Source organism: Sesamum indicum, linkage group LG9 (genome assembly GCF_026168435.1).
Source record: "Sesamum indicum cultivar Baizhima isolate 11 linkage group LG9, ASM2616843v1, whole genome shotgun sequence".
Classification (NCBI taxonomy): Eukaryota; Viridiplantae; Streptophyta; class Magnoliopsida; order Lamiales; family Pedaliaceae; genus Sesamum; species Sesamum indicum.
The window spans coordinates 17,279,266-17,305,442 of record NC_142665.1 but is presented as its reverse complement, the minus strand read 5'-3'; the positions used below and the strand labels follow the sequence as shown (position 1 = coordinate 17,305,442).

The following is a 26,177-nucleotide window of genomic DNA, read 5'->3' as shown; positions in this document are numbered from 1 at the left end:
ATATATAAAGTGAAGAGAGAGAGAGAGAGTTGTAAGTGTGAGGCGGTGGGCTTTTTGTTCTTTCTCATTATAAAATAAAACACATACACATTTTATACAAGCAAACACATATTCTAAACACACATACACCGACGCACACACATTGTGGAAACAGAGGTACGGATTTTAGAGTTTAATCTTTAATAATTTAAATAATTATATTATTTAATTAGTTCATTTATTAAATGTTGATTATATTGAGCGGTGAATTATTTAATCGGAGTATTTTATGATTTTGGCTATTTATATTAGTGTCAAATTAAATATCACAATTGCTATAAAAATGATATAGTTGGGTAATTAAATATTAGATTTGTTAGATTTAATTATCCTTATAGTTAGTTTATACAATCCCATCGGAATGGTTAACCAAATATGTAATTCTATGTATTGTTGCTTAATTAAATTGTATAGCAACGGTAAATTGACAGAAAATTCGTAAAAATAGTTCGGATGTTATATTTTAGAAATATTATGTTATTAATTAGGGAAAGGAGGTTTCAGTGGTAATATAATTTACGAATGTTATTAAAAATGATAGTTATAAATACATAATGGGTTTAATTAAGTGAATTCTTATGAATTATTTGGTAAATTAAATATATTGATTATACGTATTATAATTTATTATAGGACGTGACGACAAGATAGAGAGTTGAGCAGTCCCTCGTGAATCGAAGTATTTTGGGGATTTACGGTAAGTATAGCTAATTGGATTTATATATATATATATTTATATGTGTAGTATTGTATAAAATATATATATTGGTTTCTTGGATGCGAACGTGGATTTGGCTTTATATTATTATACGTGGCTTTCGTATATTGATTGTTTACATAATTAGTTGTGGATTATTTGAATATCGGTGAAATTGTTACTATGTGGTATGTGATGGTAATGTAGAGGTATGCGGGATATGATTATGTGATAATCATATAATTGATTGTTGATGAAATCTAATTGGGAGTTGTTGTTGAGGAAGTGATTATTATAAAGAAAAGAATGATGATTGTGAATTGAAATAAAAGATGATGCTTACCTAGTTGGAAACACAGTCAATGGTTTATGAAAATGTGATTGATATTGAGATATGAAAAATATGTGAATTAAGCTAGGTACCATGGCGCGTAGGGTACCGGGGTATTCCGGGGCAGCAGGGGATATCCTGTGCTTGTTAGCTACACACTGGGGTGGTGTGGGGGTACCATGTTTGTTGTGATGTCCTGTGCTATATTGCTACACAGCTGAAGTAAAAGAGTGTGGGGATATCACACAACGGGTATCCTGTGCTGTATATGATATGATGATGGCCGGCGAAACCATTGACTGATGTATACCAATTAGAGTAAGTGGGGCCCTTAACTAATAAACGATAATGTTGAATACTGTGTCATAGCTTGATTTATATTTGTGAATAGGTATTACTGCTTATATTTGTTGTTGCTATTGATAATGACTGTTAGTCGATGTGACTGCATGTACGTGAAATTGTTGCCTGTATGTATATATAAACTGATCAGCTATACTTATTGAGTAGGCAGCTCATTCCTTGCCACGTACTTTTCAGGAGATAGGTCACACTGACTAGCCACATTGACTTTGAGCGGTGCCGTTGTCTTTATTAGGTGGGTCAGCCGTGACTTCTGAAGCCAAAGTTTTTTTATTGTTGGGTTGTAAATATTCTGGTCTTTTATCGGGATTTATGTTTAAAGTTGTGGTATGATTTTCTTGAGGTTATGAACACGAGAACATGTAGTGAGGGTAAATATTACTTTTGGTGGTATATATTATCTTTTGTGACATATAATATTATATTGATAAATTAGAATTTATTTTACTGGTTGAAAGAGAATTACTTATAGAATGAGTTCTGATTAGAGAAGGGATGAAATAGTGATAATTAGATGTAGCGAGCAGGGGGTGCTACACATGTGGTTAGAATTTAGAAATGAAGATGCCCACAAAAATCTTGAGAAGATTTTCCAAGTAGGATCTATGAGTTAGCTTACGTTCTACTATTCCATGCTCTATGTTGCATATGCTCTATCTCCGGATTTAGTTTATATCTAGAGAATATTAACTACTTTTAATGATGATATTTCTTAACATGTCCAAAATATATAATATTAGTAACAACATATAAAGTAATAATTCTTAAACTATTAGAAAAAATATATATTGAGTAAAAAAATTTCTAATTTTTTCATTATAAGATTATTAATGACAAAAATTGGGTATAGAATTGTCATTACTGATAATTAGTAATACATTTAAGGAGTGTCTACAAAAGCTTCTGGCTTTAGAGAAGTGATTTTTGTAAAAAAGAGTTGAGAGTTGTAGCAGAATCTAAAGTGGGTAGTGTTTCTAAAAAAAGTGAAAAGCAGACAAAAGTTAAACTGAAACATGGTTTGGAAAAATCACTTCTAAGACCAACTTAATTTATTAAAGACTATTTTATCCCCATTTGTTAAAAGGATACTCTTTTTGTTGATATTTGCATTTGTCAAAAAAAAAAATTATTCGATTCGATTAGTATATTTTATATTTAATTTTTTAGAAATATTAATAGAAAAAATAAATGTTTAATTTAATAATGGTTCCTACACATGACATAGAAAGAAAAAGAAGTATGTGGTTCTATAAGGCCTCTAAAGTCCTCCATCAAGGACACTATTGTATTGGCCATTGGGACGGGGTAGCCTCAACTTCCATAGGTGCTTGGTCCGGCCTCCTAATGATAATTGTGGTTTTTGTGCAGATGTGTCATCACTAAGAGTTGCTTTCTCCCTATTGAGTGTCATGTGGTTCCTCAAGTGCCAATCGAAAAGAGGAACGCCATTAACTACTAACCACTCACTTGCTGGCCACTCGGGCTCCAGGTTTCGTGCTTGTTATCCTAATTGTCTCCTCTCCTCCATCAAGAGCAAGGTCCCCTTCTTATATCTTATCTACTACCTTGCTCCTCGGCTTTGTACTGCTCCAGCCGCTCACTATAATAGCTTGCTTCTCGGGTGGCTAGCACCCTTGATAGTGCGGCTGAACTAGAGTGGCTCAGCAGTCGGCCTATGTTTTGGGCACAGGTATAAAAGTATGATTAGTTCCACAAATACATCGCACTGACTATAATGAACTTTTTCTGATTGTACAAAAATAGAGATCTGATCTAAATCACCAGGTACAACATCACATTAGACACTTAAGGTGGTACATCCCAACTAGTTAGTTTCACTGAGAAAGCAAGAAACAACTTCGATGAATACTCTACCAAGTGGCGTCTAAAACTTGTGTTTTGATAGATGAAACTTGGTGAGTTGTTTCCTTAGCTACTGGGTCGGTGGATAAAATGGCCCGATGGGCCTAAGTGAGTATTAGTCATCCAGTGTTAGGGCCCAGCTAGACAGTTTGGGCCATTTTTATTAACATTTTCCACCTTGGTTCAAACCAAGATGGCGGATCTTAAATGACTTTCATCATAGCCCATTATTAGTACCTGCAAGAGAAAGGTTAGCGATAACAAGTTCATAAATTAAGAATACTAAGGCAGGTTTTAAATTTTTCAATTGGTAAACACTTTGTGCCCATGTCAGCAGGATTTTCTTCAGATTTTATTTTCTCAAGACTGATCAAATCCTGATTTACTATGTCCTAAATAAAATAGTATCTTACATCAATTTGTCTGATTCTGTAATGGAAAACAGGGTTTTTGCATAATTGAATACCAGATTGACTATCAGGGAAAACTACAAGTTTATGTTTCAGAAAACCGATTTCTTTGATTAAACCTTTTAGCTAGATTGCTTCTTTTATTGCTTTAGTTGTAGCTATATATTCAGCTTCTTTTAGTTGAAAGTGCAACAATATTTTGAAGTTGAGATTTCCAACTTACACAAGCACCACATAAAGTAAAAACATAGAAAGTAGTAAACTTTCTACTATCTCTATCCTTAGCATAATTTGAATCTACATAACCTATGTTAGCCGGTATAGCCAGATGGCTCACTTGGTGCAGTTTTCCTATTACTAAAAGGGGCTAAAGTCGATCTTTACAAAATCTTTGGAATTAAATTATTTAGGTTCAGAAAATGAGGGCCAGTTTGTAATTTTTATAAAAAACTATAGAAAGAAAAAAAGTAAAAAAGGAAAGGAACAAAGATGACGACTAAGATGGAGCAACAATGTGTCAAGTTTTCTTTGTGACAAGTTCATCACCCATTTTCTATAAATATAAGTTAGTCTTCTCCTGCACAAAAGAAAAGCAGAACACACAATGAAAGGAATTATCTTGAGTAACAGGCATGCTCCGGTTCTCCAAATATTTATGATTAACTTTCTTAAATAATTTAATTATTTATTAATTAATATTTAATAAGTAAATGAATTATTTCTACATTTCCTTTTAATTATAGCTAACCGATTTATCAAATATACTATATAGTTAATTAATTATAGTATGTAATAATAATAATTAGCTAAGTATACTATAGTAATCGGTTGAATTGACTATTTTACATGGTAAACTTTATTTCTTTTAAGTAATAAACATTTAGATGGTGCAAATAACTCTAAACTACATTAGTTGTTTCTATTATAAATTATATAATCAGTCTTGATTAATCAATTAGATACATAATTATTATTATAATAAGGAAAAAAGAAATTTTCATCCCATAACTTAGACCCGAATTTCTTTTGGTCTTTTAACTTTGGTAATATTAGATTTTGTTCTTTACTATCAATTTTGTGTAGATTCAGTCCTTTAACCTAATTTAAAACTCTTTTGCCTGTTTAATGATAAAGCTTAATAGTCCATCCTAATACTCTTAAAAGGCCCAACATGCTTTCGAAATAAAACTAAGTTTCCATAAATTCATACCTTCTATATGAGCATTTGTTATGAGGTACAAAATGAATGGAGATGGACTAAATTTGTTCTTTAAAAAGCTGTACAGGGGTAAAATTGTCTAAAATTGGCCAGAGAATTAGAATTACACATTTCTAAAAGTTACAGGACTAAAACTAAAACGTGTAAACTTAAAGGAGTAAAATTAATAGCATACAAACTTAGAAAGACTAAACAAATAATTTTTCTTACAATAATTCGAAATTTATGGTAATATATTGTGATAAGAGTTAAATTATTTGCAAGTTCATAAAATTGAAAATTATCTAGTTGAAAGAAGACATGAGTATTTGAGGTTAATAGTAACTTCTGATTTATATTATTCAACTTTAGTTATGGATGGAACCTTAATTGCCTAACTACTTCGAAACAAGGGAAACTTTGGAACCAACTATTGTAAACGGGAATTGCTACGTGGTCGTTACACCGGGTGCTACTTAAAATAATATTAGTATTTTATAAAATTAAAGTTATGCATACATCGTGTATGAATATATATACATATAAAAAGTGATCTTTTATTACAAAGAACTTGAGAGAATTGTTTCCTAATATGTAATGAATATGAGATTATGTATCAATTTGGAGTGAAAGAGCTTTCGATACTCTATGAATCAAGTATAGTACTACAATGTGATTATTATTTTGATCATGTAGAATTTTAATATTTGTTATTCATTTACATTAGGAGCCACCCCTAGAGTCGATGAGTATCCAAGAAGTTACATTTATCTTAAAATTTTACAGTTTGTTATTATATTTAGTATGCATGCGATCTTTAAATAACCTATTTTCTCTGTCATTATTCGATTGGCTTATATGAACTTTTTCAAGAGGTTCTTGCTAAGCCAATGGGCCCAGGGTTAGATGATACGTCAGTCAACTAGACATGATGAATGCTAAAAGAATGGAATCAAAATCACAAAAAGGACTTCTGCTGAACAAACATTCCATCTTCCACATTATGTAATATATGATATAATTTTCATTTACAAGTTCCAGTTATGCTTGCTTGTTCTTAACAGGACTTCACTGCCTTTACATGGCTGAGGCATAAATAAGGGTGCCACCATAGTTAAAAGAAGTTGACTGCACAGCTAAAACAAGTTGCTACGCTAAAAAATAAACTTGCACGATACAATGAAAAGAAATAAAGCGCATCAATTTTCAACATATCATAAGCAAAGAAAGGCAGTACATGAAAAATCTTACAAGATGGTAAGCACTCATAAAATAAGCAGGCAGACCACGAATGTGATCCCTTATCGCTAAAATGACTATCTAAAAAGGAAGGCAGTACATGAAAAATCTTACAAGATGATAAGCGCTCGTAAAATAACCAGACCACCAATGGCGATCTCTTAGTGACCATCTAAATCCTGTAAATCAAATTGTGATGAGATAAGATGCATCTCAGACTACTAAGATTAGAATGTGATACTTGTACTAGGAAAATGCCATTGAAAGAGGAAATCGTATTGCTGTCATTAGGAGGAAACAGAGGGAAGGTAGATGGTGCTATTAGCTAACTACTGTACATCTCACAACAATATCATATGTATCTCTAAGTAAACTCACATACTTTTTTTCTGAAAATACAAGTGTTTCATCAACAGCATAATAAGGAATAGAACCCTTGCATGCACACAAGATACAGTATCATATGTTACCACTGAATTTATATTCTCACTCTGCATATTGAGAAATGAGCCAATCATCCGAAATGCCTAATTAAGGTCTCATAGGCTTGCTCATCAAAGATAGTGACAGAAATTGTAGCTAAACCACACTTCCAGACAATAGACAGAAAAGAACATCAGTTCAAGCATTAACATGCTATCAACTCTTTGGTTCCCCCTCAATGGGTACAGTATTTTATGGCACCCGAATCCTGAGTAATAGTATGTAAATAACCACACAGGAGCTTCAGAAACCAATTAAAAATCACTATATTGCCAGATTACGGAAGAGTCGGAATTGTGTAGTCAGAACCAATATGCTACTATTCTAGCATAACTGAAATCCACCTTTATAGACATATATTTCAGTAATTTCCATAAAACAGATTATTTCTCGTAAGGCATCGATTCCATAAGGCCGTCATTTGCTCACAGTCCTCTGAGGTGCAATAATGCAAATACCCATTTGATTGGTCTAGAAGGCTATGTGTGGATTAAATGGCCTCGGTAGCTCTCAATAGATTAAATGGCCTCGGTAGCTCTCAATAGATTAAATGGCCTCAATGGCTCTGTGTGGATTAAGCGCCTTGATGGCTCTATGGGTGATTTATAAAGAGGAATTCTTACACATAACGAGATGAATAATGATGTTGCGTTAGTGGAGTATATTATCACCTTATTGTAAGCAGAGGAAGAGAAGAGTTTGATTGTTTGATTGTTGTGACATGATTACACTGTGAATAAAAATGAGACATGTTAAAATCAAATTGATTATATTTATATTTGACGCTCACTCTTTGAATTGGATTGAACTTACATGTATAGGCGAACTTGGGTATTACTTAATAAGTTGCAAGCTCATTCCTCTACTTATATTTTTCAGGTAGATCTTGTTGTGTCCACTCACCAAGATATAGGACTATTTGCATTCCAAGTCAGATAGGGTTAGTATGTAGTGTTCTACTAATAACAGAAATCACATTTTTGAGAACGCAAGTTATAAACTAAAAGTGATGGTGGCATGTGGGCTAATCATAGTAGTTCTATTTTGGTATACTAGACGGTTATTATAACCTTATGGATGAGACAATAACTGTGATTATTGAGACAATGGAATTATGCATGTATACCCGATTATGAACAGATTTATGTACATATATGTACATAATTTTGTTTGGAGTGTGACATTTAAGTGGTATAAGATTTTAGTGTTTATAGAGGGTGTTACATTGACGGGTCCAGGTATGGGGGGATGGATTTTGGGTCCAACGTGGGGTGGGGCTGGTCTCGCATCTAACTAAACTTAAACAATGTTGAGTATCGATTCTGAGCAAACTCACCCCAATGCCATTACTAGTCATATAAAATGGAGGCATTAACCTTTTTTTCGGTCACCAACGGTGGATATAATTATAATCTCCTAAACATAGTAGCAATGATTCTGTAATTTGACCTAATTTTTCATGTAATTCATCCTATTAAATATAAATAAAATGTTTAAGTTTCAATATTTGACTTCAATATTTTTCCCAATTTATTAAAAGATGGGCGGATTTAGAAAACAAATTACATCTTCACATTAGGATGGACAAAGAATGCAAAGCAACAAGAAGCAATATAGAAACCAACAATTTTTATTTCCTGAAAAAAATTCCTTCTTAATAACTAAAAGTAGTCATAAATAATTTGTTCAAAGTAGAAAATCAAACTTTGTTATTATATATGTATAATTTAAATCAACTGCTTCATATTTTTAAATATCAATTGTTTTCTTTGAAATGTATAAAAAAAAAAAAAAGAGGTAAATGAAGAAAAAAAAGCAATTTTCAACTTAGTTGGAGGAGGCAAATGTATGTTCCCATTGTTTGACCTGACAAAATGACACCAAAGCTAATGCTAAGGAATCCAAATGAAATTCACCCCTTATAACACGGAATTTGGCACCAAGCCAGCCCTTCTCACTAGGGCATCAGCCGGGCTTCTGCTAGGTCCCTGATTGTAAGAATATACTTTCTAAAAAGATATCACTTAAATTGTTTACTTTTATGATATCCAATAAAAAACTATCAAAAAATAGATCTAAATAAGCATTAATATTGGTGATACTGTTCCAAATTCCACAAAAATAACCTTCAAAATTGTTGCACTGTTTAGTAAAAGAGAGACGTCACCTTTCATAGCCTTGCTTGAGTTTGCCTCCCTGCTTCAACTGTTGGAACAGAGGACTGTATAGATGGCTACAAATAGTATTGATAATAACAAAAGTATTGGCTGCCAAGAACAGTAAACTTGCTACCCAGAGTTGGAAGAAGACATTCTTTCCTCGGAATTCGAGTAAGTACGCCCACGCTAACCAATTGGTTTGAGCTCCAATCCACAAAATGATGCAGGCTAGGCCTTTCCAGACAAGCTTTATATTGCTCCATGGCAGTATTAGAGGCAATAGACAAAAGAACCAGACAAAGTATTGTGCTGTTATGACCTGCACATGAAGATAAGCACTGACTGATGCTGCCATAAATTGCCTAAAACTGATAATAAATTGGTAAGGAAAAGAGTGAAATATGATATATTTTCACTGACCTTATTAAATGCCACGAATGCCAGTGTCTGCAGAAATAAACAGAATGGCAAGTCAAGGGCGAAGCGGGAAATCAGAACTAGCTGGACAATGAACTGAGGCAGAAAGGAGATGAGCTTCTCCAGGATGGAAAACTCATGCTCATAGTGGAGATATATGTGGTAGAAATATATGGAAAAATTGTGACGAGGATCTGTACGGGTAAGATGGTATAGCAAAGCCTCGTGCAAGAAATCCCATCCATATAAATGGAAAGACAATCCTGTCAAGAAGAAGAAAGTGGATGCAGAAATAATCCCGAACATGACTCTTCTCCAAGTGATCATGTTTATGCAGAAGTTCCAAATATACTGTGTAATAGAAGTTTTTGAGCTGCTAGTAGCTGAGGATGGTTTTAATGCTCTTGAGCTCCATTCAACGAGCACAGGCTTCTTACCAGGTTGAAAATGCTGAGGATCAAGAAGTAAGACAATGGGCAGTGCATATATTATTGGATATATTCTCATGTGAACAACAAGTCCATACCAAAATGCAGCCTGCAACACATGCCCTGTTTGGTCCAAAATTGGAGAACACATACCAAGATCAATATCTTAACAATAGTTTATACATATAGCATATTACATAGAGACACACATTCGTATATACATATATATATATATGCACGTATATATGAATGTGTACGCACATGTATGTATATACATGCACATGTGTACAAGTGGGTGTATTGTAGGTAGATTAGTAAGATCTGTGGCACTTAACTGCAAATGCAAACACAAATAGTAAAATCAAGGAGCACCATCAATCATTTTTAAGATTCAGACATAAATTTTAGTTGTATTTGAATCCCTCATGTTGATGGATCTCCATCAGCAATATACCATGTTTGTAAAGCATCCATTTCATCAACATATCAAGATAATCGACTTTCTAATCACAAGTGCACAAGTATATTGGTGCAGTATGAAGCCTGAATGATTTTTGTGATTTTACCTTTTCAATCACTCATTTACAAAATTTTCATTTTAAATTTGTTACCCATCACTCTAGGAAGATGCTTCTCCACTTAAAACCTGCTTGAGTGGGGTTGTCACGGTGCTCCAGTCAGTATATATTTTGTACATATTAACTCCATTTGAACTATGATTATGTTTTTAACAATTGCACATTACCATAAAGATAAGCACTTGTCTAGACACATGAAACAAAAATCTCAGATGCAATGATTGGTATTTGGTAAGGAAGGCAGAATAATTTCCTTAAACACATATTTTACGCATTCAATGGAGGATTTTCTTTCATAACTATTACCCCAGAAAATCTAAAATTCAATAAACCTTTTTATACACTACGTTAGCTTATAGATTTCTATTGATAACTACATTCTCAACATGCGGCCAAAGAAACAAAAAGATCCACACTAATAAGACAACATTTGCAAGGAAAACTACATGAAGAAATAATTCAAAGGTGTAAAAGCTGTACCATTCATCAGACACATTAAGATCCACAGAATCATGGAGCAGATAATGGGCTCACAGTTCCCACGCGTTCCGATGGTGAACGTAAATGGGTTAAAAAGCCATACCATCGTAGAATAGGTGCATAATTTCTCAGGAACGCCACGTAACTTCAAAATTCTGTGGATAAGCAACCCCACAAGTAAATCTGTCATGAGAATTTTTATAGTATGATATATCATTATCAGATCTTCTTTGAAAATTCAATATACTCTCGAATGCATATGCAAGCGATTCACGACTCAACACATATGTTAATGTGCTAGTCTTCCCTGAGTTCGGAATCCTACAAGATTTCACAGTGAAGAAAAACTTTCCAGGTTTTCCTTTCCCGAGCACCTACACCCTAAAAACTGTAGAAAGAATGACTTAATTTCAATAAGGTACTATCTTCCTTTTTGATCTTCTTGCGTTTGCTGGAAGAGAAACATATTATCAACAAACTTGTTTGTCAACTAAAATTTGGAAGTTTGAATACTGGAAATTAAACTAAACACTATAACACAAATAAACATAAACCCAGTTAAGAGCCAAAGCTAGGCCACAAATTGTAGAATCTACTGAAACAAATAATAAATTGATATACATACTACACCAATTAAGTCTAGATAAGAGTGCTTCATGTTTAATGATCACTATGTTCTGCAGAGCAATAAATCAAGATAGAATCAACATCAAACCAAAAGGAGCTTTTGTAGATATTTATTAATATAAGTATTAAGAATCAAACACTTAATGCTTACAAATTTAGTACTAAACATGTTTTGTTTTCTTAGTTAATTTATCTTCGTTTGGCAACCCACATGATAAAAGATGAGTAAAAACTTTCTATCTAACATGGTTCAAAATCCATTTTGAAACATACTTTTTCCATTAATTAACATAACATACCTGATGCGGAAAAGAGAAATTTTCCCCATGTTTGATGGAGGAATGAATTAGGCATCAGAAGAAAGGCTATGAGCGGTGAATAGCAATATGTTGATCTTTCATAAGGTGATTTTCCAGATGCCATTAAGGTTGCAGCATCAGAAAAGACAAAATAGTCTATGTCCGTGTATCTAACCTCCATATTAGCATCTTGCCACTCCCCGTATATAATTAAAAAGACACGAAAGAGTGCTGAGAAAATAAACAGAGATTGGAAACTTATTCCCGGCATTGCTAATATTTGGAGCCAAACAGCGAGCTTGAGTCATAGGGGGCACAGCTTCAATGCAACATCCTAAACAGTGCAAATAGAAATCCAGTAGTGAGCATTCCATTTTCAATCTGCTATGCTAAGAGGATATATTGCAACACAGCTGCAAAAGAGTACGGGATCCAAAAAACTCTATTGTCAAGAAAGCTACCATAAGGATATAAAAACTGCTACAACATAAGTTGCATTTCACATAAAAATAGCACCACGAAACCCTCTTTTTTCGCCTAAAAATTAGGTAGAGACAATGTAGAATCATGTCTAGAAATCAATTTAAGCATTTGAAAGTAGTGCTTCTGCTTTCTGAAGGGACTAAAGTAGGCACATAAACCGCCGAAAATAACATCAAAACACCATCTCCAAAGCTTCAAAAATGTCTGAGGTCAATGCCAAATAGGGATGTCATTTGGCTTATTTATGTTTAGTATTACGGTTTTTTCCAATTTATGTCTTAAAATCATTTATCAAATTCCCTGCCCCCTCCCCTCAATCCTCTCCACCCCTCGCGGCCACACCCCCAAAAATCTCCACCACACTTCTAGGACTTGCAAGCATTACGACTGACAACTGGGCTTCTAAAGAAAATTCTATTGTTTGCTCGTTCCTTATAGAAAAGTAAGCAAATCATTGCCATCACAATGGCCAGGCTCCTTTTCAGTTTATTACTCCTGACCAACTGGTCCCAGTTACAACTAATTCAAACTCTCAAGCTAAATCACTTCCACATCAAAATCCCCCAAATCAATTCTTAGGCTCTTTTACTTTAGGGAGTCGGAACGGAGGACGCCCTCATAAAAGAAAGAAAATTAACGGTGGCTATACCACTCTTACCTTATGCAATCGCAGTGTAGAATTCTGCTGGTGAGAGTAGACTGGCGAATCGACACTTTCAGCAATAGGGAACGGTGGAGACAGTGGCCGCGATGGCTCTACGTGGTGGTCTAACCAGCAGCAACGCCTACAATTTTCAATCTGATCTGAAACCAGAGACGATGTCGGAGTTCCAGGTATCCGGGACAAGCCCAGGAGAGAAACAAAGTGGCAGAATGCTCCAATTGTCTACATTGCAGCGTTGATCGGCCCAAGACCATCTCGATGTGGTTCCGTCCACTGGCCCAAGACCACATCTGCTGGTCCAAGGCCCAGCCCAATCCGGCACCCTCCTGGGCGGTTATTTTATTTTTCAAATTTATAATTTTCATCCAAATTTTGTTTCTTGAATTTTGTAAAAAATAGTAAAAAAGCATATAATTTCTGCTTTTTATTACAAGTGCATCATCTAACTTAATTTTTGTATTATTCTAAGTTGTTTAGTTAAATTATATATCTAAGTTTATTACCATAATATTTTTTGGTTAAATTATTAGCAATGACTATTATTAAATTAATTGTCATAAAGTTTTCTTTGTTAAATTATTATCCATGATTATTATTTAAGTTATATATTATTAATTTTTAATTAAATTTTTACCTATTTAATTGAGGATCAAATGAATATGTAACACTCCCTATTAAATCCATTTAGTACAAATAGACATTCAAATCATTGTAAGGACTTCTGACTAAAGACAAGAGGAGAGTTGATAATTTGGGACCAGCCAAGTGTTTGAAGTGTGTTTAGATTGCTTATTTTTATAATAAAATCTTTATAGATTAATTAGATACGGTGGCATGTAATATTTGTGTATATAATTTTTAGTTATATTTTTATTTTATTAAAACTCATAATCTATTCATTTATATTAAAATTTTGTTATTGTCTTACGACGGCACATACAGAATTATCTGATAATTTTTTTTACTGCATTAATTATCAATGCATATTTTTTACTCAAATTAAATTAAATATTGACACTTTGTATAATATATGATATATTGATAATGATGATTATATATACATGCAAAATAAATACTAATATATTATTTCAATTTCAAATTAACAATAAGTTTAAACAAAATGGGAGTAAATTTAATTATTGAGTACATGTAGTTGCATGGAATTAATTTTCTAAAAGAACTTGATTGAGTAGTGAACGTGACATGTCTTGAGAAGTTGAACGATATTTTTGGTATCATAGTAAGTTGGTGTAATGGTATTAAAACTACCAATTTGAGCTTACTAGCCATTGTGACACGTCGTTTCTACGTGGATACAAATAATTAATATTTCATGCTTTAAAACGTGTTATTTAAAAGAGAAATATATAAATCAATACATTCCATTACTAAAAAGAAAGAAGGAAAAAAATAATAATATACCAATTAATATAAATTTTGAAAAGTTGAATAAGTTAGTTATTTTATTATGAAGGGCATTTTTTACTTTACAAAAAATTGGTGCGACGGTGTCATTTAACCACTGTTCGTAAGTATGGAAAGGCTTTTCTTTTTACATTAGTATAGATAATAATTTGGTTTAGTGGTATTATAATAATTCCAAAGAGGTTGTTGCTAAAGAGAGTGGGTAAAATTGATTAACTTGAAGGGTATTTTAGTGCAACATAATTTTTGGTGTAAGTGGTATGATAACCACCCTTGTTTACTAACCGTTATGGCACGCCTTTTCTGCGTGCATATAATAAATAATCGTTTACGCTTTAAAATTTAGTATAAATAAGAATACGATATATAAACCAACACATCACATTTAAAAAATAAAAAAATAAATAAATAAAGTAAAATTAATTTAGGAATATTATCGATACAAAAAGAATTTGGTGTGAGTAAAAAAATTCATATTAGTATAGATAGATCATATAGATGAGAACAAAAGTTTGAACAGGGGTGGCTGAAAATACATGAGGATATTTTTGGTAATTCAACAAATTAGTGTCGCGAAGTAAGTAATCGGTATTTGTAAGTGAAAATGAATTTTTTTTTAGATAGTCCCTTCTCTTTATAATAGTATAGATAAACCATCTTCCCTTCATAATAGTACAGATAATGTAGGGACCATGTAAATTTATTAATTTAAAAAGATATTAATTAATTGAGAATATTAATAATTTATTAATCTAAAGAATTTTTTCAGATTCAACGAACCTACATTACTTTTCATAAATAAAACATATATATTATATTGACTAATTAAATGATGTTCATGTACAATGTGGCTAATTAAATATAATACATCTTCTTAAAAAAAAAAAAAAAAAAAAGCTCATTGTACCAACAAAAACTTAATGCAAGTTCATGTATGGCAAGGAAATCAACCACTATATAAACAACATCTGTTGGATAATTATTTGGCCCATGACCAATAATAATAATGGTAGGCCTTTTGCTCACTTGGATGGCAATGGTTTTGTCCCAAGCCAACGACCCACCGACCCACAACCCGATCTGACCCGACTCGATTTGATTACTTATTCTCTACCTAACCCTCAATCTATCATATCTCTCTCTCTTGTCTCTCTCTCTATTGCAGCCGATTAAAGCTCTTCTTCCCACCTCTTCTTCTTCTTCTTCTCATTAATGGATGCGATTTTCCCATGGTCTTAGGACTTTGCCTTTGCCGCCTTCTTCCACTTCTACTTCCAAGAAGCCATCTATATAATGGTGGTCGATCCTTGGTTGTGGGTTATAAAAAAAAGTGTTTATCTCTTCTTCTCTTCTAAATCCGAGCATACTATTCGGTTATTTGTGAACCTAATAGTGAGGATCTGTGTGATCTAAAGATATAGCCTTTTATGGCAAGGGCTTTGTGCTAAAACCGTGTGCACCCGTGGGTAGTTTCTTAAAGCTGCCGATCTAAGTGATTGTGAGTAAAGCCAAGAAACGGATCTGGCTCTCTGAGCCTTCGTTTGACCGATTACTTTTGTCGCTTTTAATATTGCTGTAATTTCCGATTAAAAGCTTGTAATTCTTGTATTATTTCAGTATTAAAGGGTTTAATATCCTATTTGGTTTATAAAAGTAAATAAGGCTCCACCCAACAGTGGTATCAAAGTCACGGTTGCTCTGATCTGGAAGACGCACGGTAACATCTAACCCTACTCTCTTATTTTTCGCCTTCTTAAACTCTTATTGCTGCTATTTTTGCCAAAATTTAACTATTCCACTTAGCGAAAAAATTACCGCGGTTTTATTTCTCTCTGATCTTCCACTTGGCCGGATCCCTGAGGTCGTCGGGTATCTGGTTGGGAATTAGGCTGGAAAGGCCTCGGCTTTAATTGAAAATTTTTTTGGTATATAAGGTTTTTGGTTACTGTTGAAAATCACCATTGTGACATCTAGCGAATTTCTGTGATTTTTTGGGAGCAATTTATTGCAATATTACTGCTGAAACTTTTTTGTCATTTTGCTGAAAATATTTGCTGAAATAAGTGCTGCAATTTTTCTGATATTTCACTCAAAATAACTGCTGCAATTTTTCGTCTGTTGTGTGACATTTTGCCGAGATTGAGGTGCTGAAATTTTCTGTTAATATTCTCAGATTCTACTCGATCTTTTCTGTTTACATATATTCGTGTTGTGAAATCTATTTTTCTGGAATTTTTTTGAAATCTATTAGAAACGAATTTTTTTTTTTTTTTGGAAAATCCTGAAGTTATAAATCTTTAAAATGGCAGGATATAATTTGCAATCTTTTGATGGGAAGTCCGATCTTAATATTTGACAACAAAAAATGAAAGGAATATTAATTCAACAAAAGGTTTTCAAAGCAATTGATAGGAAATATGCCGAAAGTGTGTCTAATGAAAAGAAACTTGAAACTGATGAGTATGCTTATTCTTCTATTATTTTGAATTTGTCTGACACTGTTTTGAGAAAAGTCGTAAAACAAAATTCTGCGAAAGATTTATGGAATAAACTTGAAGAATTTTATACTGAAACTTCATTGCCGAGTAAGTTGTTTTTACTCGAAAATTTTTTTTCGTTATAAGTTGGATTCGTCCAAAAATATAGATGAAAATTTAGATGATTTCACAAAATTGATTCGAGATATTAAGTTAACAGGTGATGAAAATATTGATGATTATTCTGCTATTGTTTTGTTGAATGCAATTCCTGATGATTATAATGATGTTAAAGCTGCCATAAAATACAGTAGAGATAATATTAGTCTTGATACTGTTGTCAACGGTTTAAAGAGTAAAGAAATTGATTAATAGACTAATAAACCGTATAAGGAGCAAAATGAGGTAAATTTTGTTAAAGGAAAACCAAAATATAGAAATTCCTTTCATAAAAGACATAGCAAAGAAAGAAATAAAAAACACAGTAGTTCTGAGTCTAGTGATAATGATGAACAAGGGAGAGAAGAAAGAAATAAAGAAAGGAGATGCTATAATTGTGGCAAAAAGGGTCATTTTATAAAAGATTGTAAAAGACCAAAACGGTTTAATAAAAATAAGGAAGAAACGAATTTAGTGCTTGAAGAAGAAGAATCAAGTGTTTATTGATCTATAATCCTTCTTATGATCACTTTGTATAATTTTTGCTAAGTGCAATGATTTCTTTGTGAAATAAAGCAAGTCTTTGTGTAATTAGGCTAAGTGGCTAAAATGATCCTATGTGGATGTTCAATTTTGCCTATGTGGCTATCTGGTTGTGCCTTAGTGGCAATATGTGTGCGCCTAAATGACTAATTAAGTCTTTGTGAAATATGACCGGTTGAACCTATGTGGTTTTTCTTTTGAGCCTTTGTGGCTGAATGACTCTTTGTGAATGTACCTCGGTGACAATATGTTATAGCTTTTGAAAATTACTTAGTGTTAAAATGCTATGTGCAAATTGATAAAGGTGGTTGGTGCTAATTGAGCTATGTGCTACACTTTGTTATATTGTGTTACTAACATCTCTTTTTCGCAGGAAAAAGTCATAGGCTATGATGTAAAATAGTCAGATCCGTTTCCAACTCCTTGGGCCTTGTTCCCTTTATTGGGTCATGGTCCAAGGTAGAGAATGTTGGATAATTATTTGGCCCATGACCAATAATAATAATGGTAGGCCTTTTGCTCACTTGGATGGCAATGGTTTTGGCCTAAGCCCACGACCCACCGACCCACAACCCGATCCGATCCAACCCGATTTGATTACTTATTCTCTATGTAACCCTCAATCTATCATATCTCTCTTTGTATTGCAGCCAATTAAAGCTCTTCTTCTCCACCTCTTCTTCTTCTTCTTCTCATTAATGGATGCGGTTTTCCCATGGTCGTGGGACTTTGCCTTGGCCGCCTTCTTCCACTTCTACTTCCAAGAAACCATCTATATAATGGTGGTCGATCCTTGGTTGTGGGTTATCAAAAAAGTGCTTCTCTCTTCCTTTCTTCTAAATTCGAGCATACTATTCGGTTCTTTGTGAATCTAACAGTGAGGATCTATGTGATCTAGAGATATAGCCTTTTGTGGCAAGGGCTTTGTGCCAAAACCGTGTGCAACAGTGGGTAGTTTCTTAAGATTGCCGATCTAAGTGATCATGAGTAAAGCCAAGAAATGGATCTGGCTCTCTGAGCCTTCGTTTGACCGATTACTTTTGTCGCTTTTAATATTGCTGTAATTTTCGATTAAAAGCTTGTAATTCTTGTATTATTTCAGTATTAAAGGGTTCAATACCCTATGGTTTGTAATAGTAAATAGGGCTCCACCCAACAACATCAAACATTCCTAATTAGTCAATCCAAATCAGAACCAACCAACCATGTCCTACATATATTTGTAATCATAAAGAATTATTAATTTATAATTGAGTGGACTATAAATCTATATAAGGGTTTTTTAAAAAATTATTATCTTATTAATTTATCGAAATATTTAATTTAGACCTTGGGTCCAAGTTGAAAATTATTATTTTAGAGAATTTATTAATTTATCTAGTGTTAATTTATAGAGGTTCTCTTTGTTTTCTATCAACTTACCGGCATCTGTAAAAAGACTATTTGCGCATTGAAGATGAGCACTTGATCGCGTGCTAGAAGCGAAAATGTGGGACTTGGAGAACAAGAGAGAGAAGGTGAAGAGATGAAGCACGCCATCAACTGGTCGAATGCTTTATATAATTTAATTTGGCAACTATTTGCTAATTAAATGATATTTAATTAATAATTCTTGATTAACTCATTAATTCACAAGTACCTGGTACCAGGTGCTCCTCTAGTAACAGTCCATGGCACTAGAGCATATATGAAAATGGAGAGCTTTAAACTGTCTGTACCATACAAATACTAAATTCAATAAATTATCTCCCGATCAAAATCTAGGGCACGATATTCTCAATTGGTTTCCATATTAGGCTTCGATGTCTATGTATCTACTTTTAACCAAAGACTTTTAAAAATTAACACAATCTGGAGAACAAAGGAGATCGTCATCATCTAATGATGGACGACAGATCCTTTTTTGAAATGCACCAACCTCCATGCATGTTTCGATTGCACTAGTGTAGAGCTTTTGGCAACCACACAAATGAAAAGTTACATCAGGCAAGACCAAGATACAACCACCCTATACATAATGTTACTGTAGCCCTTCAAGTCAAAAGACTAATCGATATACTTTTGCAACTAAAAAGTTATAGTCATATCAATCTCGCCACAAGAGTTCCCATATGATAATTTTTGCGAGTTAGTTCAATCAACCCGACTGACCAGCTGTTAGACACCCACTAAAGTGCGTAGACGTTATACGTTTGTCACCAATGAAATACAATGCTCATCATATGAATGCATAATTTAGTGTAAGTTTCCATAGAACCCTCAATGCCCTTTCTTGAGGATTCTTACTTGGAACATTTCGTACGAACCATCAACAGTTGGTCTAATAATTACCATCACATGCGCGGCCCAACTTCATTGATTTCTTTGATCTTTAGGCTTTATCCATGAACATGGTAGTTCATGGTGCATGGCGCAGCCCTCTCGCCATATAGCGACCATGGCGAACGCCTTCACCATGGCGTCGCCGTAGCGCGCGCCTGGGCGCTATTTCAGCATTGCCCAGGCGCGCCATAGTGAAGGGGCCTGGGCAGCGGGCTACAGCCTGCCCAGGCCCATGAAATTAAAAAAAAAAAAGTAAACCCTATTTAAAAAAGGAATTTGCAAATTATAAGTACTGCATGCATGGTAATATTATTCATGACTCTTCAGTTCTCTCTTCTTCTCTTTTACGATTCTTCCTCTGCCAGTGCCAACACATCTTCTTAGTTCTTCTCTAGTTCTCTTCTTTTCTTCCATATAACTTATAAGCATATTCTCTAGTTCTCTTATTCTCTTCCATATAACTTATAAGCATCTTCTCTCTTGTCGCTGTTGTTCACACTTCACCCGGTATGACTTTGTTATAAAGTAATTACTTTTTTATTGTATGTTTATGTTGATATCTATTGTAGATTTTTGCCAAAAATCATGAAACTCAAAAGTCAAAACTGCATGCAGCATACTTAAAGTTCTTAAAAATTTATTTAATTATGTAATCTGTATTTTTTTTTAAATCTGTAAATCTATATTTTTTAAGTTCTTAAAATATTTATTTAATTATGTAATATGTATTTTTTTTAAATCTGCAATATGTATTTTTTTTTTAAAATCTGTAATTTGTATTTTTTTTTTTTGAAAATCTGTAATCTGTGTTTTTTTTTTTGAAAATCTGTAATTTGTATTTTTTTTTGAAATCTGTAAGTTGTATATTTTAAGTTCTTATAAATCTGTAATCTGTATTTTTTTAAAATATAACATTTCTTTATTTTTTGGTGAATTAAATTAATTTTTATCATATAATACATTCGAACTTATTTTTTTATTTTATTTTCAGATTAATCTTTATTTATTTAAGAATGTCTGAAGCTTCAAATTGGAAGGATCCAAGATGGAATTATGCATCCTTACCTGATTCTAACTACACAAATGCTGTCAAGTATAATTTTTGTGCAAAAGTACACAAAGGAGGGATTACGAGACACAAACAACACCTTATTGGTGGTTTTCGTAATACCAAACCGTGTCTGAAATGTCTTGAACATGTGAGGGCTGAGATTAGAGAATATGTGGAAAAAAAGAAATTGAAAGTCCAGATGGATGCAATACCACATTTTGATGATATTGCTGAAGAACAAGAGTAGTGGAATTGGGAAACTCAAATAAAAAATATTAGTCATGGCAAGCGTCCATCTGAAGGAGGCTCATCTCATTCTGTTTCTGTTGCACAAAAAATGCAACAAAAAAAAGCCAATATCAATGGGTCCTATTGACCTATATTTTATGAAAGATGTTGATGAGGTAGTGAAACAAAGGTAAAACAAAGATGGTGGGAAGTTGTTTGATGAGAATAGGAAGAAAATGAGGGAGTATGCCATACAAACGTTTTGTCGATGGATGTACGATACGGGGATCCCATTCAACACGGTAAGAACAGATAATATTGGACCAACAATTGAAGCTCTTAGCCAATTTGGCCCTGGTATGAAGCCCCCTAGCTATCATGAGGTTAGAGTCACTTATTTGAAGAAGGAATTGGAACACACCCGTCTCATTTTGAAAGACGATGATGAGATTCAGGCTAAATACGGTTGCACGTTAATGGCAAATGGTTGGAATGATACAAGACAAGGAAGCTCATTAATTTTTTGGTGAATAGCCCAAAAGGAAGCAAATTCATAAAATCTGTGGATAGATCATCGTATGCCCACACAGGCGAGAAAATGTTTGAGCTGCTAGATAAGTATGTGCAACTTGTTTGGGACAAAAATGTGATTCAAGTGGTCACAGACAGTGCAAGCGCAAACATTTTAGCTGGTGAGAGTTCTTTTAAAAATAATTTATACACTTTACATTCTTTTACTTATTATCTAATTTTAATATATAATATTTTATTTTTTAATTCTTTACTTATTATTCAATAACAGGATCATTGTTAGAAGCAAAATACCCACATTTATACTGGTCGCCTTGTGAAGCTCATTGTATAGATTTGATGTTTGAAGATATCTTCAAACTTTCTAATTTGAAAAAGACATATGAGCGGGGTGTGATGATTAATGCCTACATATATAATAGACCACCTCTTTTAGATATTATGAGAAATTTTACTAAGAGTACAGAGATGGTTAGGCCAACAAAAACTCACTTTGCCACTGCATTTCTAACTTTGAAGCGATTCCATGTTCAAAAGGGGAATTTGAGGAAGATGTTTACATCTGAACAGTGGACTAAGAGTAGGTATGCGAGAGAAGCACAAGGCAAATTAGTAGCAAGTGTCATTTTGATGCCTTCATTTTGGAACCATATCCTTTACATAATTAAAGTTGTTGGTCCACTAGTCAAGGTGCTTCGATTGGTAGATGGTGAAAGAAAACCACCAATTGGTTATATTTATGATGCCATGGACCGAGCCAAGGAAGCTATTGCTGCTTCATTTTCAAACAATGAAGAGAAATATGAAGATGTGTTTGCATTGATTGATGCTAGATGGAATGTTCAACTTCATAGGCCTTTGCACGCAGCTGGTTATTACTTGAACTCAGAGTTCTTTTATGCAAATTCTAATATAGAACAAGATACAGAGGTTATGCAAGATTTATATACTTGCATTTGGAGGATGGTTCCAACTACTGAATTGCAGGATAAAATTATTAGCGAACTTTCAACGTACAAAAAAGCAGAAAGACTCTTTGGGTTCCCTTTTGCAATAAGACATAGGACTACAAAAGCACCAAGTAATGAGAACTATATTTTATAATTTTAATAAAAGTTAATTTTTGAACTATATGCTACTTACTTATATTAAGTTTTTTTTAATTTTTGAAATGTCTAGCTGAATGGTGGTCTGCTTTTGGAGGATCAACTCCAAATTTGCAAAATTTTGCAATCAAAGTTTTGAGCCTAACATGCAATTCATTAGGTTGTGAGCGAAACTGGAATGTTTTTGAACATGTAAGTATGCTACTATACAGTTTATTTATTGGTATTTGATAGATATAATTTTTATTTAAGTGTTACTAAATTAAAAATTTAAATTTATGCAACTTCATTCTAAGAAAAGAAATAAATTGGAGCAAAAACGACTCAATGATCTAGGTTTTATCAAGTATAATAGAGCTTTGAAGAGGCTATATGATGCACGTGATACAATAGATCATATTATTTTGGATGAAATTGATGAGAGTAATGAGTGGTTGTTAGGGAAATTGACTCTTGATAGTGATGAAGAGAATGCTACAGTATTTGAGATGATGACATGACTTGGGGTGATGTTGCACGAGCTGCCGGGGTTGATGAAGATGCTTATAATTTGCGATCTCAATCTACAATAGAACCAAGGGTTAAATCAAATGCGTCTTCTTCAAAAGTTAGCAAAAAAACCCCTTCATCTAAATCTAGTGGATGCCGTCTAAATCTAATTGATGAAGAAGAAGAGGACGAAGAAGAAAACTTCGATCATTCTAATGAAGAGGCTGAGTATATATCTACTGACGAAAATGGAGATAATGGAAATGAAAGTGAAGAACCTAAAGATTATCTAGTAGAATCAGAATGGAGATAATGGAAATGAAAGTGAAGAACCTAAAGATTATCTAGTAGAATCAGATGATTAGATTTAGGCTTATTTGTTTTTTGATAAACTATTTACTACTTAGGATTTATTTGAACCTTTATGACTTTTGCTATCCTTCAATTATTCAACATTGGTCATTTTACTTATACAAAGTTTTGTTATGTTGAATTTGTTGTTTTATATGTCTTACTTAACTAATTATATAAATATATAGATTATTTGTTATATTTGCGCCAACCTTTGAAAAAGGCGCACGGCGCGCTAACTACTATGCCCATGAAATACAATAACAATACATAAATAAAACACGACAAAGATGATCAGAGAATAAACTTTATTTATAATAATTAACATTATATTGATAAAGACTATGAATCCAATTGAGCCCGAGTTCCACTTTGCCAGTCATATATATATCCTGGGCTTGGGCCGTAAAAGGTTATCTTCTAACTCTGTTTGCCAGAAGTGATTGTTGCTAAGTGCATTTAACCATTTTCACAAAACAAGTACAAGCATGAGGCTGTTAGTTGGAAAACCAATTGTGTCTGAGTTTCACTTGGAGGTCCTATAAATAAAATTGGCTTGGCCTTAAAGGTTATCTTCCAAAGTTGTTCGCCTCAAGTGATTGTTGCTAGGTGTATTTGGGAATCTTCCAATACTTACTGTTTGAAGAAAAAAACTCTTGAACACAAGGAGAGATATATAGTATGGCCCTCAATTACATTAGAAATGAAAGTATTTCAATGTTCATACATTGTTAAATATGTCAGTAAGATTTCTTGAAACATTTAGTTTCAATAAAATATATTATCCAAATATCTCAAGTCCATTATGACCAATTGGATTAAAATATGTCACATTATATACATTATTTGGGGCAAATATTGCCAAGTTACTCCTAGACCCATTTTTCTGTCAATTTTCAGTAGCAAACATCAAAAGCTATGAAGAGCTAACTGCCACACGTGAAATTGATAGCAGAGGTTTATTGGATGCAATATTTGGTATCACAAAATTGTAAGCGTCTATAAAAAGTTTTTGTTATTGCTGTAAGAGGAAAAAATCCTTCATTTTTGTCATCTTCCAATTTCACTCTCTTCTTTTGTTTGGCAGGAAAAAAAGGGGAAAAAATGTCTCAAATGAGCACCATAAATTACTTCTATGGAGAGGTTGCGAAGCTACATACCTCATGAATAAATAAAAATCTGGATAGCCGCTTCCACTTGTGTGCAAGGAGGAATGGTATATGTTGTTTCTTTGCTTGAAAAGACAATTCTTTATGGACATGGGCATGTGTGATTATTCCTAAACTCCTGCATCGACTAAAATACTAAATATTCAGCTACTTAAATATAATTAACTTTTATAACGAATCTATTAATATTTAGTAACTTTACTAGTATAAAAAACAAAAAGCCCCAAAAAATCAAAGCGTTAAACAAACAAAATCAACACATACCATAGTTAGCGTTTTCAAAGTTGATAAGATGATTGGGGCTGCAGAGATATTGTTGCCTATCTTTGAAATTTTTCTATTTTCACTTGATTTGTAGCGTTTTTGTGCAGATCAGATGAAGTATATTCAAGCGACTTAGGGAGTATTTTTGCTAAGAACTTTTAGGGTTTAAAAGAAAAATGAACAGAAAATTTTTGGGGGCTGAAGTTAACCCACGAGAACACATAACGCATAGGGGTTCTCTTTCCTTCAACAAATGCAGACACTTAATGGCACGTGCCAAACTCGTGTAGTGTGCCATTCAAAATAGACGGAAAAAGTGGATTTGAGACTAGGGGTGCAAATGAGCAGAGCTCGATCTCTCTTACTCGAGCTCGAGCTCCCGATCTGCAAAGAAAAAACTAGCGCAACAATACGACAATGGTGGAGTGGAAACAACAGTCAACACTTACAAGATATAACAATACACATTTACACAATACACAAAAATCCAAACTCCATCTCTAATACATATAACAGTACATCATTTCTCATTTCCCAACTATACACAACAACAATGATACAAAAATCAAGCCAAAGCATTTCATCAATCACCTTTGAAATTCAATCAGGTATTTCATCAAACACATTGAAAGCAAACTTATTTTCTTCTACAAACTTTAAAAAAAAATTACAAAGAAGAAAAATACCTGTTAATGGTGGAGTCAGACCGAGGGTTTGTTGTGTGCCGATGGATTTGTGGATGCGAGAGAGGGTTAGACTTTAGAGGGGCATATAAATATGTACATATATATGTTGGTAACTGTTAAGTTTTGTGGCCCATGACCTTTTTAAAGAAGGTCCAAACCTCATCAGCCCAACTCTCATTGGATGCCTCAAACCCATCACCCTCGACTCGGTCCACAACCCAATTCAGTGACCCACCTCTTTATTCCTAACTCTAAAACATAAACTCATTCTATTTCTCTTTCTTCGTAGCCGATCTATATGTCTCCTCCTTCGCTCATCTCTCTCTTCTTGACTGTGAACATTTTCCAAATGCTTCCATTGCCGTTTGCTTCTCACTCTCTTTAATGGCCGCCTTTTATAAAACCACCATGTTCTCTTTACATAAGAGAGAAAAATGTAGAACTCGATTATGATCTCTCTAAAATCTTCTAAGTGAACTTGTAACCAAAGTTCTTTCTGATCGATCTTTGTGGCCGGAGATTTTCTTGGTTGAGGGTGTTTGGATTTTTCGAGCAACCGTGAGAGTTGCTGACCTTTGGTGGTTGAGGTTTTGCTCTCCGATTTGTTGGTTCCCTGAG

The 26,177-nt window shown here is 33.5% G+C and overlaps 2 protein-coding genes, 1 long non-coding RNA gene and 1 other non-coding gene across 11 annotated transcripts; 3 read left to right on the top strand and 1 right to left on the bottom strand.

Annotated features, from left to right (window-relative positions):
• Positions 1-74: 74 nt before the first annotated feature.
• Positions 75-2,931, top strand: LOC148786955 (uncharacterized). Of its 2 annotated transcripts, XR_016067523.1 has the most exons (4): positions 75-156; positions 673-736; positions 1,608-1,665; positions 2,799-2,931. It is a non-coding gene; the product is annotated as an uncharacterized LOC148786955 (long non-coding RNA). The 2 variants fall into 2 exon arrangements; XR_016067522.1 differs by lacking the exon at positions 2,799-2,931 and having other exon boundaries at positions 1,608-1,872.
• Positions 2,576-26,177, bottom strand: LOC105178252 (GPI mannosyltransferase 1). Of its 7 annotated transcripts, XR_849127.3 has the most exons (9): positions 25,560-26,173; positions 24,601-24,736; positions 12,753-13,084; positions 11,612-11,945; positions 10,686-10,868; positions 9,203-9,750; positions 8,791-9,101; positions 6,255-6,319; positions 2,576-3,103 (listed from the first exon to the last, which is right to left on the bottom strand). XR_849127.3 is itself a non-coding variant. In XM_011101688.3 (8 exons), the coding sequence occupies exons 4-8, from the start codon at positions 11,880-11,882 to the stop codon at positions 3,082-3,084; spliced, it is 1,335 nt and encodes a 444-aa protein (XP_011099990.1). In that variant the 5' UTR covers positions 11,883-11,945; positions 12,753-13,084; positions 24,601-24,736; positions 25,560-26,174; the 3' UTR covers positions 2,576-3,081. The 7 variants fall into 7 exon arrangements, 6 of the variants coding, with proteins under 6 accessions (XP_011099990.1, XP_011099992.1, XP_088741541.1 ...); XM_011101688.3 differs by lacking the exon at positions 6,255-6,319 and having other exon boundaries at positions 25,560-26,174; XM_011101690.3 differs by lacking the exon at positions 6,255-6,319 and having other exon boundaries at positions 24,601-24,727; positions 25,560-26,174.
• On the top strand, positions 21,236-22,060 carry LOC105178251 (uncharacterized). Its single transcript, XR_016067521.1, has 2 exons — positions 21,236-21,655; positions 21,766-22,060. It is a non-coding gene; the product is annotated as an uncharacterized LOC105178251 (transcript).
• On the top strand, positions 22,242-23,102 carry LOC148786954 (uncharacterized). Its single transcript, XM_088885030.1, has 3 exons — positions 22,242-22,575; positions 22,674-22,792; positions 22,885-23,102. Exons 1-3 carry the CDS (start codon positions 22,242-22,244, stop codon positions 23,098-23,100), a joined length of 669 nt encoding a protein of 222 aa, XP_088741156.1. The 3' UTR covers positions 23,101-23,102.